We start from the raw sequence: 19031 nt of genomic DNA on the forward strand, positions 1-19031 counted from the left end.
ACCCTTCAAAATGAAGGAGAATTAAAGACTTTCTCAGACAAACAATAATTGTAATTTCTTGCCAGTAGGCCTGCCTTGTAAGAAATATTAAAGGAATTTCTTCAGGGAGAAGGAAAATAATGTGTCAGTGTAGGTTTAACTATCCTAATAATGGTTCATTCATTCATAAGTCATTCATTTAGTTATATACAGCTATTTTGTCAATTTTTCCTCATTAAAGGTGGGGAAAAAGAAAGTGAGGTAGTAATGATTATGTATAGAACTTGACTCTGAAGGGAAATTAGGAAGAAGCACAGTAACTAGAAGGAGAGGCAGGGACAGAGGAAACATGTTTTTTTTTTGTTTTTTTTAGGAAACATGTTTTGTTGTGTTTACTGAATCATTTTGAAGGCTAATCATTTTGAGGGCTCTCAAATCATTTTTGAGAGCTAATCATTTTTGAGGGCTAATCATTTTGAGGGGTAACTGAGGAAGTGAGGAAGAGGAGATAGCTGAATATTACTCAGTAGGCAACTTGAGCCTCTATGACCTAGAGATCTAGTTGAAGTTGGCCTGAATTTCACTTTTTTAGCCTGAAGCAATAAAACATCTTCCCCTTACTTTCTGTTTACTTTTCCGTGCTTCCTCACTTCCTCCTTGTTGCATTTCCCTTTCTGGCTTACATATAAACTATCTCAATTTCATACTCCATCAATTCATATACACATGTACACACGCACACCTCTATACAAATCAAGGATATTATCATTTAAATGTGTCACATCTTGATTAAATGCCATTTCTTATGCTCTTGTATGATCTGTTCCTTCTCAAAGTTGTGCTTCTAGTAGGTGGTTCCTGACTATAGTTTCATCATCCTCAGGATGCTGGTGTATAAGAATTTCCCTATATTTCTCCAATCAAGATATACGAATGGCCAATAAGCACATGAAAAGATGCTCAGTATTATTAGTCATTAGGGAAATGCAAATCAAAACCACAATGAGATATTACTTCATATCCATTTGACTATAATTGACAAAACAGACAATAACAAATTATAATAATAATAACTGTTGCATCCTACAACTTGGATGAACCTTGAAAAACAAAGAAGCTGGTCAAAAAGACCACATATTATATAATTCGATTTATAACAAGTGTCCAGGGTAGGCAAATATATAAAGATTAGTGGTTACATAGGCCTAGTGGGGAATAGAAGGGAGATTTATTGCTAATGGATGTGAGTTTCTTTTAGGGGGAACAAAAATGTTCTAAATTAGGCTATGGTGGAGGAGGAATTAAGATGGCAGAGGATTAGGGGGACCCTAAGCTTGTCTTGTCCCTCTAATATAGCTAGATAGTTATCAAATCATTCCAAACACCCAAGAAATCAGTTGGAGGTCTGAGAACAAAAATTGCAAGTCTACAAGTAGGAAAGTGACCACCTTTTGGAAAATTCTTTTGACAAACAGACCAAAACACACCCAGGATCTAGTTTTGTTGTTGTTGTTGTTGTTGTTGTTTTCTTCTTTTCTTTTCTGGACAAAATGACGAGATGACGAAATTTGCTCCAAAAGGAAGAACAGGAGGTAGTACTCATGGCCAGGGATTTAATCAATACAGATATAAGTAATATATCTGAACTCGAATTTAAAACAAAGATTATAAGGATACTAGCTGGGCTTGAAAAAAGCATAGAAGATACTAGAGAATCCCTTACTGCAGAAATAAAAGAACTAAAATCTAGTCAGGCTGAAAATAAAAATGCTATAACTAAGATGCAATCCCAAGTGGAAGCCATAAAAATGAGGATGGATGAAGCAGAGGAGTGAGTCAATGATATAGAAGATAAAATTATGGAAAATAATCCAGATGGCTTACAGACACATGAAAAGATGTTCAATATCACTCATCATCAGGGAAATACAAATCGAAACCATGATGAGATATTAACTCAAACCTGTCAGAATGGCTAAAATTAACAACACAAGAAATAACAGGTGTTGGTGAGGATGCAGAGGAAGGGGAATCCTCGTGCACTGTTGGTGGGAATGCAAACTGGTGCAGCCAATCTGGAGAACAGTTTGGAGGTTCCTCAAAACGTTAAAAATAGAACTACCCTATGATACAGCAATTTCACTACTAGGTATTTACCCAAAGGATACAGAAATACAGACTTCAGGGGTACATGAACCACAATGTTTATAGCAGTGTTATCAATAATAGCCAAATTATGGAAAGAGCCCAAATGTCTGTCGACTGATGAATGGATACAGAAGATGTAATGCTCGTGCACTACACACACGCACATGTACACACACACATACACATAGGAATATTAGTCAGCCAACAAAAAGGTTGAAATCTTGCCATTTGCAACAACATGGATGAAACTAGAGTGTAGTATGCTAAGTGAAATAAGTCAGAGAAAGATAAATACCATATGATCTCACTCATATGTGGTATTTAAGTAAGAAATCAGATGAATGTATGGAAAGGAGGAAAAGAGAAAAAAAGGAGAGAGGGACACAAGCCATTAGTGACCCTTAACAATAAAGAACAAACTGAGGGTTGATGTAGGGACCCTCAGTGGGGGATGGACTGGATGGATGATGGATATTAAAGAGGGCACTTCTTGTGATGAGCACTGGGTATTTTATGAAGTAATAAATCACTGAATTCTACTCCAGAAACCAATATTTCACTGTATGTTAACTAAAATTTAAATTAAAAAATAAATAAAAATAAAAAATGAATATACTGAAAACCATTGAATTTTACTCTTAAAATGAGTGAATTTTATGGTATGTGAATTATATCTCCGTAAAACTATTTCAAAAAACCTCAACAAATTCTATATACTATTATGTGGAAGAGGGAAGTCTTTGAAAAGATGTGGAAAGACAGGATCCAGAATACAAGAGGAGGGACTGGCCTTTAAAAGAGGAGGGATATTACTATTGTGCTATATTTGTAAAGGTAGTGGTAGCAGCATGGGCTTTGTGCTTAGAAGGACCTCACATTTCATTTAATGCTCTGCTGTTGCCTTGACATTTTTAATAGTTTTCTTAAACAAGAGGCCCCACATTTTTAGTTTGCACCAGGCCCCCAAAATTGAGTCTTTTGATTTCTTCTATAGTTGTGGGGGAGTGTGAGGTAAGGCTGTTAGCTGAGAATGGTAGAGGGAAGGAGGCTAGAGGTTTAAGGACAATGGGATGAGAGTGAAATAATCATGAGAAGCCAGAGAATTATAGAAACATTGCCATTCATGGTTTTTCCTTTTGAGTTTGTGGTGACTTTGATATGACTGATTGTACGATTTTCCCAGCACTTAGTTGCAGTGGAGGTACAGAAGATGTTGATGTCAGGAGTCATCTGAGGTTGGGGGTTTGTCAGACATCTGTGACAGAAGGAGAAAGGGATAATGGTAATGATAGATGGTGGTAGATGAGGAAGGAATGACAGGAGAAGGATAATGTATGACGATAAATGGTAGGATCAGTAACTTGGAGATTCCATTGAGGGAGGACTTTATATCATGAAGACAATTGAACGTGGGTTGGAAGGATGTAAGACACTCTTCAAATTGGTGATTGTCTAATTTCTGTTGGTGGTAAGAGCTGTGTTTGATTACGGAGTGACTAAAATGCTATGAGGGGAAAAGATTATTGAGAATGCAGAGGTCAAGCAATTGGCAGGCCAGTTGGTTAGATGGATTATCAACTTGTGTGATGAAATTGCTGAGAATAATGACAGGAGTCAGAGAAAAAGCTGTATGTAAGGCATACACGAGAGAAACGGGTCAATAGATGCCGGTAAGTACCTTGCTCTTTGCTGCATACCCTTCCCTTGTTCTTTTCTTGGTTAAAATGAACCTTATAGCTCCTTGGCTTCCTTCCTTCCTTCCTTCCTTCCTTCCTTCCTTCCTTCCTTCCTCCTCCCCTCCCCTCCCCTCTCTCTACCTTCTCTTTATCCTCTCAGCCACAACTCAAAATACTGTCATTCTTTCAGGACTCAACTCCAGTTGCACTTCCTAGGTTATGCTGAATATATGTAAACTGGCAGTGCTATTATAAATACATCTCAGGAGCACTGGACAGGTTACGTAGGACAAACAGTCACTCAGCAGTGTGCAGTTTTAATCAGGAATTAATTGGTAAAGCAACACACTTTTTTGTAGTTGCAGCTTCCTGATGTCTTAGTATTTTTGGTTTCTTAAATGAAGATTATTACATAATAAATACATTTATATAAATGTATTTGATGTTTTCTCTAAAATTTAGTTTTAACTATTGAAAGATAGATAGATCTCATTATCATATTTTTTTACAGAACACTATTTGGGAGACGTTACCTTAAATGTGGTAGGGAAATTTTTCAAGTTTGTGTATTTTAAGCTGCTTTGTCTTTAGATTTTATTTTTAAATACATAGAAAACCTTACTTTTTTTACAAAAATATTTATCTTTAAGTTGATACCCTTTGCAAGTTGAGGGAATAACAATAGAATTATATATATATAAATTTATATTCATATATGATTTATATATACTCTGTTTTAATTGTAATAATTATAACATATTTCTATCACAATAAAATAAGACATCTGAGAAGTGCAACAAATGTTTTCATGATTATGAATTTGTTTCAGCCTGAAAAAGATCCTGAACCTAGAGATACAAATTTGCAAACAAAGTTCAGTTCTCGTCATCTAAAAATCAAGGTTCCTTCAAGTAGATCAATTACCAAAGTTCCATTGTCTCAGCCCCTGGAACCTGCATTGGTAAGCACTGACCTTCTGTTAACTAATTCTTAAAAAGCCTATACCAAGGAAATGTACTTTTTGGGAAGATTTAGATATACATAACTTCTTAACAAATCTAGGGGAAAAATGCAGAGAGCTTTATATTTACAGCTATATACAGGCAGATTTTTAAAAAAATGGATTGTCAGTTAATAATTGTGTCTCTAGGGACCACTGGGAAGCAGATATTCAGACAGAATGGAGTTCAAGTGGTGTACTGGAGGGGATAATACCTGAGAAAGGAGCAGGGAGAAAGCAGCATTGGGCAGGAATAGTCTCAGCCCTCAATGCACATCTGCCAAAAGCTCTCCCAGTTCAAGGTCTGGAGCAAAGATAGTCCATTACAGGATTTTTACGTTGGTTCCTATGCGCAAACGTTTGCTGAGGGTTGCCCTGAGAAGATGATGGCCTCGACCTGAAAGATGAAGCAGATTCCAGAGAAGTTGCAATGCGGGGATGGGGGTTGGGGTGGGGGGGCTGTCACCTAACTGCAGTCCTTGCAATGGAACAGCAGGTTCTTTGTTCAAGGAGATCTGACCAGAACACCTCCATGGCAGCCACAATGATAAATAATAGCTATCACTGAGTATCTCCTACTCTACAGGTTCTCTTTACATGTATTATTTGTAACCTTTGCACAGCAATCCTTAGGGGTAGAATAATCCCTGTTGTTCAGATGAAGAAGTTAAAAGATAAAATAGCTAATGAATTAGAGAGCTGACATAGTCAGTGTGCCAGGTAAATATACCCATATAATTTTTTTGATAGAAATTTTCCTAATAAACGATCCCATATTATGTCTTGAACAAACAACTAGTTTTAGAGATGTTAAGCCAGAAAGGAAAGGAAGAGTGAAAGAAATGAGGAAAAGAAAGAAAAAAGAAACATAACATAAACTTTCCTATGACGTTCAAGTTCCAAATCTGAGTCTGTGTTCCAAAGTTGGCAGCATATAATAAACACCTATTCGAAGAGATTTATCAGAGGGACTGGTTGTTTCATGGAATCCAAAAGGTGAAAAGATGGCTGATTGCCAGAAATAAGGTTATCTGTCTTCTCTCTTTTTTAATATCTCTGTCACTCAGTTTCACAGCTCTGCTTCTCTGACTTTTTCCCTGGTTTTTGTCTCTTCTACTCAAGCTCTGTCTTTCTTCTTTCTGTCTCTGTCTTGATCTCTCTCCATCTGTCCTTCTCTGTCTCTGACTCTGTTTCTCTGTCAGATTCTTTCTGTTCATAGTCTTTGGTCTCCATCTTCTCCATCTTTCTTCTCCCTCCCTATCTCTTCTTAGCGTTCCTCTCTTTTATCTCCTCATCGTCCCTCTCTCCCTTTCTTTTTCCCTTTCCTTCCTCCTCTCCCCTCCTCTTCCCTTCCCCATCACTCGCTTTCTCTCTTTAACTTTTAGGTCTCTGATCTTGTCTTTCTCTTGCTCTCTCACTCTTTCTTGATTTGTCCACCTGTCTCTCTGTCTGCCTCTTTGCATCTTCAAGAAATAGAAAATGAGTCTTTATAATTTCCCTAACTTTGATATTGCATAAATGAAAGTGTCTCTATATATTTAAATGTATGTATTTTAAACCAATTATCTTTATTGCATATATGTTTAACAGCTTCATAAATAACTTATAATTCCTTTCCATAAAAAGTACAATAATACATTAGCAATTAAACAAATGCTAAAAGTATAATAATTTTCTTAGCAATAAAAAAAGATAATCAAAGCACCCTTTCCTAGTTCAAAACTTTAATTAGCTTTTCTTCCTAAATTAAGAGTGATTTTACCCAAAGTATTCTTGTATAGTTCTTGAGCCATGCAGAACTCTTAGGAGTTGCTTGACCTAGCTCAAGCCAGAAAATTCATTACTTGTCTAGTGGTGTAAAATTTAATTAGCACATTAAAGTTTTATTAGTATGACACATTATGATCTAGTATACTAATATGATATTGTGTTTTTACTGTATTAAATTAGTTTATTTATTTCTGCTATTCAATCCCCTATTTCACACAACATTGATAGAGAACAAATTCTAGCATTCCTGATAAGAAAAGCAGAGGCCTCTTAACAAGTACTCCATCTTCACAAACTGCTGGTTTAGTGGTAAGTATTAGCATTTGGCACTTGTAGTATCTGTGTTTTGGTTCCCCCTCCTCCCTATTATTCTGTTTCTGCCACACCAGGGGAATATTCTACATAGGGAATAATGTCTGTTTTTCTGCTGTATAGACTTGCGTTCACTGGATGTACTCTATATACTGCCGTACATAAAAGAAAGATTAGAATACTGCAGCACCAACCAGGGTTTCGTTTTGTTTTGTTTTTTCGTTTTTTTTTTTTTTATTGTGACAAAATGTATGTAACATAAAATTTACCATTTTTAAGAATGTTTGTTTTTTTTTGTTTTTTTGGGAGGTTTTTTGTTTTGTTTTGTTTTGTTTTAGAGAGAGAGAGGAAGAGGGATCACGAGCAGGGTAGTGGGAGGGGCAGAGAGCAAAGGGGAGAGAGAATCTTAAGCAGGTTCCACTTTCAGTGCAGAGCCAGACTTGGGGTTCCATCTCACAACCCTGCGATCATGACCTGAGCCCAAATCAAGATAGGACGCTTAACTGAGCTACTCAGGCGCCCCTAAAGTTTACCATTTTAACTCTTTTTAACTGTACAGTTCAAGTACATTCACATGTTGTGCAACCATCACTTTTTTCATGCAGAATTTCTCGCAAAGTTTTTCTTCTTGCAAAACTGAAACTCCATACATTAAACACTAAGTCCCCGTTTCTCCATCCCTCAGTCTCTGTCAACGACGATTCTACCCTCTGAATTTGACTGCTCTAGATACTTCATATAATTGGAATTATACAGTATTTGTCTTTTGTGACAGATTTCATTTTCCATAATGTCTCATCCATGTGGTAGCCATGTGTCAGAATTTTTTTCCTTTTTAAAGGCTGAATATATTCCATTGTATGTATATACCACATTTTGTTTTATCTATTCATCTGTCTGTGGACACTTGGGTTACTTCCACATTTTGGCCAGTGTGAATAATGCTGCTCTGAACATAGGTGTTCAAATACCTCTTTGTGGAATTGCTGGATCAAATGATAATTCTCATTTTTTACTTTTTGAGAAACTGACACACTGTTTTCCATAACAGCTGCACTGTTTTACATTCCCAGTAACAATGCACAACAGTTCTGATTTCTCTATATCCTTGCCAACGCTTGTTATTTTCTATGTGTTTTTTAAAAATAATAGCCATCCTCATGGGTGTGAGATGGTATTTCATTGTGGTTTTGATTTGTATTTCCCTTGTCGCTAGTGATGTTGAGCTTCTTTTCACATGCTTATTGACCATTTATGTATCTTCTTTTACGAGATGTCTGTTTAAGTCTATTGCCCATTTTTTAACCAGCTTATTTATTTATTGTTGAGTTGTAGGAGTTTTTTTTTTATGTATTCTAGATTTTAACCCTTTATCAGCTACATGGTTGGCAAATATTTTCTCCCATTCTGTGGGTTACCTTTTCATTCTCTTGATAGTATCCTTTGATGCACAAAAGCTTTAATTTTTATGTAGTGCAATTATTCTATTTTTTTCTTTTTCTGTGCTATTGGCGTCATAGCTAAGAAATTGTTGCAAAATTCAATGTTATTAAATTTCCCCCCTCTGTTTTCTTCTAAGAGTTTTATAATTTGGCTCTCATCCAACCAGAGTTCTTCTTAGGTTCAACTAAACAATAGGAATACAGGGGCGCCTGGGTGGCACAGCGGTTAAGCGTCTGCCTTCGGCTCAGGGCGTGATCCCGGCGTTATGGGATCGAGCCCCACATCAGGCTCCTCCGCAATGAGCCTGCTTCTTCCTCTCCCACTCCCCCTGCTTGTGTTCCCTCTCTCGCTGGCTGTCTGTATCTCTGTCGAATAAATAAATAAAATCTTTAAAAAAAAAAAAAAACAATAGGAATACAACTGACAAGCAGGGCAGAAACTGGTGTTCCTCTTCAGTGGGATCAGTCTTCACAGAAGTCCATAGAGCAGTTTACTTAGCAGTGTGGGTACAGCTCAGATACAAGGAGATAAGATCAAGTATCTTTTGTAATACACATAGACATAGCTTCCAGAGTCCCCACAAGAGACATGCCAAATTACAAGAGTCAGGGAAATCCAAACTATGGTGCTTTTTGTAGGGCTTATTTACGTATAGTGAATTTATCATTTATTTACAGTGCAATTATAGTTCTTTCTAGTCCAGATACAATTTATCAATCAGACATCATTTTTACCATTAACAATGTTGGCATTGTTACCTTTATCAGGTTCCTGGTGGAATAGAGTATGAGAATTAAACAAAGATCAGTTTTTCAAGCTGGGAAAAATGGTTCTTTATAGATTTACTTATTCTGGCTGTTTCATATAAATGGAATTGTATAATATGTGGCCTTTTGTGTCTGGCTTCTTTCACTTAACATAATGTTTTCTAAGTTCATCCATTTTACAATGTATACTTTCTTCGTTACTTATGGCTGAATAATATCCCATGGTAAGGATATACTACATTTTGTTTACTAATTTGTCAGTTTGGGGGCATTTGAAAGAATAATAATGCTATGAGTGTTCATGTACAAGTTTTTATGTAAATATGTGTTTTCAGATGTATTGGGTATATGCTTAGAAGAGGAAGTAGAATTGCTGAGTCACATGGTAACTGTGTGTTTAACACTTTTTTTGTAGTGGGCTTTTTAAAAACATCTTTATTGAGGTATAATTAACATACCATACAATTCACCTATTTAGAGTGTGAAATTCAATATTTTTTAGTACATTCACAGGTATGTGTAATCATCACCAGAGTCAATTTTAGAATCTTTTTATCACCTCAGAAAGAAACTCTGTACTTTTTCCCAAGAAAATGCTTCTAATGAGATAGTATTTCACCTTTAATTATGTAAAAATAATTGTTTCTGCCACATTTGACTTCTATAAGAGTAATATATTTTTTTATAGATTGATTTGTCCTCAGTACAGAGAGTGTCTTTTGAAGAACTATTTCCAAATGTCAGCAATTATGTTAATTCAAATGAAATTGTTCCTGTGTCAAATTTGCAAGAAAACTCTTCAAATGAGGTTAGTATTTTCAATTTTTTCTTCAATTACTAAAATAAATTATTACTGTTATATTAGATACTTTGTATATGAGATACTTTAAGAAATCTGTAACTCATTTGAGGCTAACATCATCCACATGAGGAGACAGCTATCAGTTACAATTCTAAATAAAGAATATTAGGCTGCCACAGTCAGAACACTGCATTGTCAGGGCTTGGGGCTATTAAACAACGAGAGGAAACACTGTTAGCCTACTTTAAACCAAAACTCTGTTTTCATCTATACGTATAAATTGTAGTCACCAATTTCACTGTGTTAGGATGAATACATGAACGTACTATGCTCCATTAAAAAAGAAGATATAAGGGGCGCCTGGGTGGCACAGCGGTTAAGCGTCTGCCTTCGGCTCAGGGCGTGATCCTGGCGATCTGGGATCGAGCCCCACATCAGGCTCCTCCGCTATGAGCCTGCTTCTTCCTCTCCCACTCCCCCTGCTTGTGTTCCCTCTCTCGCTGGCTGTCTCTATCTCTGTCAAATAAATAAATAAAATCTTTAAAAAAAAAAAAAAGAAGATATAAAATTCATAAAACTAAGAGCCATGGGGGCGGGAGTAGAGATAGAAGATGAGCAGAAAAAGAGCAAACAGAAAGTGGGGTGGGGAGAAAGAAAGAGCCAGAAAGAAGGGGTGTGGGAGCAGACAGAGAAATAGAAGGATACAGTAAGAGAAAGAGGCGGAGAGAAAAAGACATAAAAAGGCAAAACTTGAGGGATACGTAGTGGTTCACTATAGCTAGACCTTTTCAGTGTGACTCTGGGATGAGGGTGGGAATCCAGATGGTGAGAGAAAGCTGGAGACAAGGCTGTAAAGATAAACAAGGGCCAAGATCTCAAAGGGTCTTTATCTTTAATCCATATAAAGCAATTCCAATAAAGGATTCTGAACAAGGGATGATATCATATGTCCTCCTGGCTCCAGAGGTGGAGAACAGATTATAAAAGGCTGAGACTAGAGACAGAGGGATAATTTCCCGGGAGAGAGAGAGAAAGAAAATACGGGGTAAGAGGCTGAAGGAAAGTAAAAATAGATTGAAATAAGGACTTGGAATGGAATTTAAGTAGGGAAACACAAGGCCAGGTGAAACTGGAAACTATTACCTCTCTTAAAAAGCATCTTTATTGAGGAATAATTGACATACAATTAACTGCACATATTTAAAGTGTATAATTTGAAAGTTTTAACGTATGTATGCAACTGTGAAACCATGACCACTATCTAGATTGTGAAAATCTGTCAACCCAAAAGTTTTCTCCTCCTGTTTTATAATTTTTTCCTTCCTACCCCTGACCCCAAGCAACTACTGATCTAGTTACTATAATTATAGATTGGTTTACATTTTCTAGAGTTTTGGGATCATTCAAATGAGAGAGAGAGAGAGAGAGAGAGAGAGAATTTTTGGTCTGGCATTATTTACTCAGAATAATTATTTTGAGATTCATTCATGTTGTTGAGTGTATCAATATTTTGGTCCTTTTTACTGATAAGTAGTATTCCATTTATAGTATGCAAAAGTTTATCCTTTCACCCATTTATGGACATTTGGATTGTTTAGCTACTAGGAACATTCAGTACAAGTATTTGTATTGACAAAGATTCTCTCCTTGATCGAACTTTAGTTAGGCTCCTCTGAGCCCTCTTCTCAACTAGGCCTTGTGTTCATCCTTGCTGAGTATAGTTTTCGCAAGAATTTTCTCCCACCCTTGCCATCTGATTTCACAACCTTGATCTGATCTGTCCTGTCTCTGGCACTCTGGCCTCTTATGTCTAATTGTGTTCCTGGACCCAGTTTCAAAGTTTGTGTGTGCGTAGGGGAGTTGCCCACACCTCCAACAAGCAATGCTCCTGACATCAGCTGGGTATCTTAGAATTTAACTCAATTTTGACACTATCTACCTGAAGATAGCATCAGATTCCACAGGCAAAGGGCTTAGTTCCACAAAACCACCATCTACTTGAGATGCCACTTGCAAGTCTAGGTTGTTACCTGTACTTCTGACCAACTGCCCATAAATCAGAGGTTCCCATGATCCCCTCCTTGGATTTTATGAATTTATTGGACTAGCTTACAGAACTCAGAGAAACATTTTACTTACTAGACTACTGGTGTATTATAAAAGAATATAACTCAGGAATAGCCACATGGAAGAGATAGGGCATAGGGCAAGGTATGGGGAAAGGTCAAGGAGCTATACATACATACATAACATACATCATATGTTATGCAAATGAGGCTGGTGCTCCTCCTTGGGCAGAGATTTTAGTATTATAATGAGGTAAAGGTAACTGTCATTGCGTGGGTCATTCCATAGTTTATCTGTGCAGCCATGAGTCAGGGGTGGGGGTTATGGTCAAACTGGTCTGGGTGGTCTGGGCCATGGGAGCTCTTCCTCCAGTCAGTCATTATTGCTTGAAGGGTAGTTTTGGTTTCCATCACAGGTTGCTATGCCCCTTGGGTCTTTGCCTGGGTTAAGAGATAAACTAGAAAAAAGAGCTTAAGGGAAAATGTAGAGAAAGGTTGGTGGCTACAAGCAGCTGAGCAGTAAAGGTCAGGTCTTGGAGTATACCTGGTGACAGTTTCATTACATAGGTATGGTTGGTTAAATCATTGGCCATTGGCAACCGAGTAAACCTCTAGCTCCTCTCCCCTACCTGGAGGTTATGGGGCGGGCCTGAAAGTTCCAACCCTCTAATCCAATATTGATTCCCCTGGCAACCAGCCCCCATCCTTAGGTGCTTTCCAAAAGTTTTATCACATTAACAAAAACACCTTTATTGCTCTTATCACTTAGGAAATTCCAAGGGTTTTAGGAGCTCTGTGCTGGCAATGGGGATGAAAACCAAATATGTATTTCTTTTTAAAAATCTCAATATTATGGTGTCTGGGTGGCTCACTCAGTTGAGCGGCTGACTCTTGATTTCAGCTCAGGTCATGATCTCAGGGTCCTGAGATCAAGCCCTGCATCAGGCTTGCGCTCAGTGGAGAGTCTGCTGGAGATTTTCTCTTTCTCTCCCTCTCCCTCCGCCCCTCCCCTGGCTCATGCTCTCTCTCTCTCTCAAATAAAAATAGATGAATAAATCTTTTTTTAAAAAATCACAATATCACAAGGTCAGTTTAACAAGAATCTCTTTACACTTTTGTCTCCTCATAATAATTTTTCAACCACTGACACCCCCATTCTTCTCAACTGTAAATCCCTAGCTATATTTGTTGTATTTGGATTTGAGCCCAATTTCTCTCCTCTATTGCAATATCTTATTATAGGGTCTTTTTGTGTGTGTGAATAGAGAAAGGTTTATTTCTTTTTTTCTAATTTAAAATTCAGTTAGTCAACATATAGTACATCTTTTTTTTAAAGTATGGTTGACGTACAGTGTTACATTAGTTTCAGCTTACAACATAGTGAGTGAACCTTATTGCAATAATCTTCAATAAAATCTTACTGTAAATATTAAATATCAGAATAATTTCTTCTCTAGCTGTATGGATGTATATTTCCTTTCCTCTTGGGTAAATACCTCAGAAATTTCCAAACTGTTTTCCAAAGTGATGGTACCATTTTACATTTCCACCAATAATGTTTGAGACTTGTAGTTAAGTTAATCTTAACCTTTTGTATGGTCAGTCTTTTAATCTTAACCTTTCCAATTGGTACTAAGTGATATCATACTCTGGTTTTATTTATTTATTTATTTATTTATTTATTTATTTATTTATTTATTATAAGATTTTATTTATTTATTCATTCGACAGAGATAGAGACAGCCAGCGAGAGAGGGAACACAAGCAAGGGGAGTGGGAGAGGAAGAAGCAGGCTCATAGCGGAAGAGCCTGATGTGGGGCTTGATCCCATAACGCCGGGATCACGCCCTGAGCCGAAGGCAGACGCTCAACCGCTGTGCCACCCAGGCGCCCCCATACTCTGGTTTTAATTTGCATTTCCCTAGTGACCAATAAGGTTGATCACATATTCATGTGCTTGGCATTTGCCATCTGTATTTTTACTTTGGTGACATACCTGTCCATATCTTTTGCATGTTAAAAAAATTGTTGATTTTCTTATTGTAGAATTTCAGAGTTCTTTATATATTCTTGATGCAAATCCTTTATCAGATATATACTTTGAAAGATATTCTCCTAGTCCATACCTTGTCTTTTTATCCACTCCACTGTCTTTTTTAAAAAATGAAAAAACAGACGTTTTTTGTGTTATTTTACATATCATAAAATTCACCCATTTCAAGTTTACAATTCTGTAATTCTTAGTAAATTCTTAGTAATTCTTAGTAAAATTCTTAGTAAAAAAAAAAACTTAGTAAAACTTAGTAAGTTTACTTAGTAAACTTAGTAAATAGTAATTCTTAGACAATTACCTGTCAGTTTTAGAACATTTTCCAAATCCTTCACACTTATTTACAGTTAAGCCCTGTTCTCATGCCCAACCCCAGGCAAATACTAATCTACATTCTGTCTCTAGAGTAACCTTTTCTGGACATTTGTTATAAATGGAATAATAAAATCTGTAGTTTCTTGCAAAACCATGTCACTTAAAGAACATACTTTGATGAAGTCCAACTTGTCAATTTTTTGTTTATTTTTTTCATGGTATGTCTTTGTTGTCATATCTGAGAAATCTTTGCCTAACCTAGGGTCACAAAGATTTTCTCCTATGTTTTCTTCTAGAAGTTTTAAAATTTTGCACTAACGCCTCTGAGTTAATTTTTTACTTATGGTGTGAAGTATGGATTCAAGTGTATTTATTTGCATATAGACATTCAGTTATTCTAACAACATTTGTTGAGAGGTTACTCTTTCTCCACTGTATTGCCTTTCCATCTTTATTGAATAATGGTTATCCATGTATTTGTACGAGTTTGTGTAACGTTTTACTGTTTATCTTTGTGTAAGTACCACACAGTATTGAATAATGAGGCACTATAATAGTTCTTGAAATTAGTATTAGCCTCTAAATTTGTTCTTTTTCAGTTGTTTTGGTTATTCTAGGTGATGAACATAACATAATAAAAAAAATAGAATCAGCTTGTTGATTTCTACCAAAAAAAAATCCTGATGAAATTTTGATTAGGATTGCATTGAATCTACAGATTAATTTGGGAATAATTGATATCATGACAATATTGAGTCTTCCAACCCAAGAACGATGTATAGCTATTCATTTTTTGGCTCTTCTTTAGTTTCTCTCCAAATTATTCTGTAGTTTTCACTGTTTGGGTCATTATTCCTACCTGATGTCATTATTTCCCTACTGATGACAGTATTTCATATTCTTGGTACTATTATAAATGGTATTCTTAATTTCAATATCTGACTATTAATTGCTAGCATATAGAAATACTGTGTGTGTGTGTGTGTGTGTGTGTGTGTGTGTGTGTGTGTTGATCATTATATTAGTCTGTTTGGTTTGCCATAATAAAATAAGATAGATTGGGTGGCTTACACAACAGAAATTTATTTTCTCACAGTCCTGGAGGCTGGAAAGTCCAAGACCAAGGTGTTAACCTATTCAGGTCCCAGAAGGGCATTCTTCTGACTTATAGATGTCCACCTTCTTGCTATGACTTCACATGGCCTTTTCTCTTTTTGCATGAAGTATAAAAGTGCTCTGGTGTTTCTTCCTCCTCTTAAAAGGGCACCGGCACTTTCAGATTAGGACCTTGCCCTTATTAAGTCAGTTAACCTTTTATCACCCTCTCACAGAGCCTATCTCTAAATACAGTCTAATTGGGAATTAGGGATTCAACATATGAGTTTTGTGGGGATAGAAACATTCCATTCATAATAAGTATACTGCAAACTTGCTAAACTTAATTGTTATTTCTGGTAGTTCTCCCCACCCCCCACAAGTTTCCATCATGCCGTAGGCTATTATTTTGTCTTCTGGAAAAAAGTTTACCTCTTCCTTTTTTTTTTTTTTTTAAGATTTTATTTATTTATTTATTTATTTATTTATTTATTTTAGGTGGGGGAGGTGCAGTGGGAGAGGGAGGCAGATAGAGAATCCCAAGCAGACTTTGTGCTCAGCATGGAGCCTGACGTGGGGCTCATTCTCATGAAACTGAGATACTGATTTGAGCCAAAAATCGGGAGTTGGACCCTTAACCAGCTGAGCCACCCAGGCACCCCTACCTATTCCTTTTTAATCTGGTTGCCTTTTTGTTCCTTGTCTAATTTCACTGACTAGATTTTTCTGTACAATGCTGAAAGAGGAGTGGAGAGAGCAGACAACCTTGCCTTGTTTCAATAATTTGAGGGAAGGCATTCAGTAGTTAACCATTAAATATGATCTTAGCCATAAGTTTTTCTTAGGTTGAGGAGGTTCCCATCTATTCCTAATATGCTTGAGAGTTTTTAATCGGGAATGAATGTTGGATTTTTGCCAAATTCACTTTTTTGTAACTATTGAGATGGTAGTAGGACTTTTCTTTTACAGTTTGTTAATATGATGAATTGATGATGATTGTGAATTGAATGTAATATACTGACTTATGTTCTAATGATAAATCAGCTCTGCATCCCGGGATAAACCCCACTGAATTATGGTGTATTTTTCTTTTTATGTATTGATGTATTTGATTTGCTAAAAATATTTTAGAATTTTACCATCAGTGTTTGTGAGGGTCTATATTTTTATTCATTTGTTTATTTTTGTGATGTTTGTCTCTGAGTTTAGCATGAGAGTAATGCTAGCCCCATAGAACAAGTGGGGAAGTACTCCTTCATCTTCAATTTTCTGGAAAGAATTAGTATTTTTTCTTTCTTTTTTTAAATTATTTTTTATTTTTTTATAATAATTTTTTTTATATTATGTTAGTCACCATACAGTACATCCCTAGTTTTTGATGTAAAGTTCCATGATTCATTACTTGCGTTTAACACCCAGTGCACCATGCAATACGTGCCCTCCTTAATACCCATCACCGGCCTATCCCATTCTCCCACCCCTCTCCCCTCTGAAGCCCTCAGTTTGTTTCCCAGAGTCCATAGTCTCTCATGGTTCATTCCCCCTTCTGTTTACTCCCCCTTTCTTCTTCCCTTTCTTCTCCTACCGATCTTCCTACTTCTTATGTTCCATAAATGAATGAAACCATGTGATAATTGTCTTTCTCTGCTTGACTTATTTCATTTAGCATTATCTCCCCCAGTCCCGTCCATGTTGCTGCAAATGTTGTGAAATCGTTCTTTTTGATGGCTGAGTAATATTCCATTGTATATATGGACCACATCTTCTTAATCCAGTCATCTGTTGAAGGGTATCTCAGCTCCTTCCACACTTTAGCTATTGTAGACAATGCTGCTATGAACATTGGGGTGCATGTGGCCCTTCTCTTCACTATGTCTGTATTTTTGGGGTAAATACCCACTAGTACAATTGCTGGATCATAGGTTGCTCAATTTTTAACTTTTTAAGGGACCTCCACACTGTTTTCCAGAGTGGCTGTACCAACTTGCATTCCCACCAACAGTGTAAGAGGGATCCCCTTTCTCCACATCCTCTCCAACATGTGTCATTTCCTGCCTTGTCAATTTTTGCCATTCTAACTGGCATAAGGTGGTATCTCAGTGTGGTTTTGATTTGAATTTCCCTGATGGCTAATGATTTTGAACATTTTTTCATGTGTCTGTTAGCCATTTGTATATCTTCTTTGGAAAAGTATCTGTTCATATCTTCTGCCCATTTTATGATTTGTTTATTTGTTTCTTGTGTATTGAGTTTGAGAAGTTCTTTGTAGATCTAGGATACCAGTCTTTTATCTGTAGTATCATTTGCAAATATCTTCTCCCATTCCGTGGGCTGCCTCTTAGTTTTTTTGACTGTTTCCTTGGCTGTGCAGAAGCTTTTTATCTTGATGAAGTCCCACAAGTTCATTTTTTCTTTTGTTTCTCTTGCCTTTGGAGATGTGTCATGAAAAAGTAGCTGTGGCCGATGTCAAAGAGGTTGTAGCCTATGTTCTCCTCTAGGATTTTGATGGATTCCTGTCTCACATTGAGGTCTTTCATCCATTTTGGAGTTTATCTTTGTGTGCGGTGTGAAGAGTGGTCAGTTTGCACATTCTTTTGGATGTAGCTGTCCAATTTTCCCAGCACCATTTATTGAAGAGACTGTCTTTTTTCCACTGGATGTTTTTTCCTGCTTTGTCAAAGATTAGTTGCCCAAGGAGCTGAGGGTCCATTTCTGGGTTCTCTATTCTGTTCCATTGGTCTATGTGTCTGTTTTTGTGTCAGTACCATGCTTTCTTTGTGGTCACAGCTTTGTAGTATAGCTTGAAATCTGGCAACGTGATGCCCCAGCTTTGTTTTTCCTTTTCAACATTTCCTTGGCAATTCGGGGCCTTTTCTGGTTCCACACAAATTTAAGGGCTGTTTGTTCCAGTTCTTTGAAAAATGTCATTGGTATTTTGATTGGGATGGCATTGAAAGTGTAGATTGCTCTAGGTAGCATAGACATTTTAACTATGTTAATTCTTCTGATCCACGGTCATGGAATATTTTTCCATCTTTCTGTGTCTTCTTCAATGTCTTTCAAGAGTGATTTGTAGTTTCTAGAATATAGATCCTTTCCGTCTCTGGTTAAGTTAATTCCGAGATAATGTATGATTTTTGGTGCTATTGTAAATGGAATGGATTCCCTAATTTCTCTTTCTTCAGTCTCATTGTTCGTGTATAGAAATGCAACTGATTTCTGAGCATTGATTTTGTATCCTGCCACATTACTGAATTGCTCTATACCTTCTAGTAGTTTGGGAGTGGATTCTTTTGGGTTTTCCATATAGAGTATCATGTCATCTGCTAAGAGAGACAGTTTGACTTCTTCTTTGCCGATTTGAATACCTTTATCCCTTTTTGTTGTCTGATTGCTGTTGCAAGGACTTCTAGCACTATGTTGACTAATAATGGCGAGAGTGGGCATCCTTGTCGTGTTCCTGATCTTAAGGGAAAGGCTTTCAGCTTTTCCCCATTGAGAATGATATTCGCTGTAGGCTTTTCATAGATGGTTTTTATGAAATTGAGGAAGGTACCCTCTATCCCTACACTCTGAAGGGTTTAATCAGGAAAGGATGCTGTATTTTG

General features: G+C 36.8%; 1 protein-coding gene across 1 annotated transcript in view; it reads left to right on the forward strand.

Moving 5' to 3' along the window:
• The window catches only part of MEIKIN (meiotic kinetochore factor), a 93018-nt gene that overhangs the window by 47545 nt on the left and 26442 nt on the right, over nucleotides 1–19031 (forward strand). Inside the window, exons 10-11 of the mRNA XM_040622706.1 lie at nucleotides 6802–6882; nucleotides 9784–9903. Of these exons, the coding sequence (XP_040478640.1) occupies nucleotides 6802–6882; nucleotides 9784–9903 (201 nt within the window). The remainder of the gene's footprint in view (nucleotides 1–6801; nucleotides 6883–9783; nucleotides 9904–19031) is intronic.

This window comes from Ursus maritimus, unplaced genomic scaffold (genome assembly GCF_017311325.1).
Source record: "Ursus maritimus isolate PB19 unplaced genomic scaffold, ASM1731132v1 scaffold_5, whole genome shotgun sequence".
NCBI classification, from domain to species: Eukaryota; Metazoa; Chordata; class Mammalia; order Carnivora; family Ursidae; genus Ursus; species Ursus maritimus.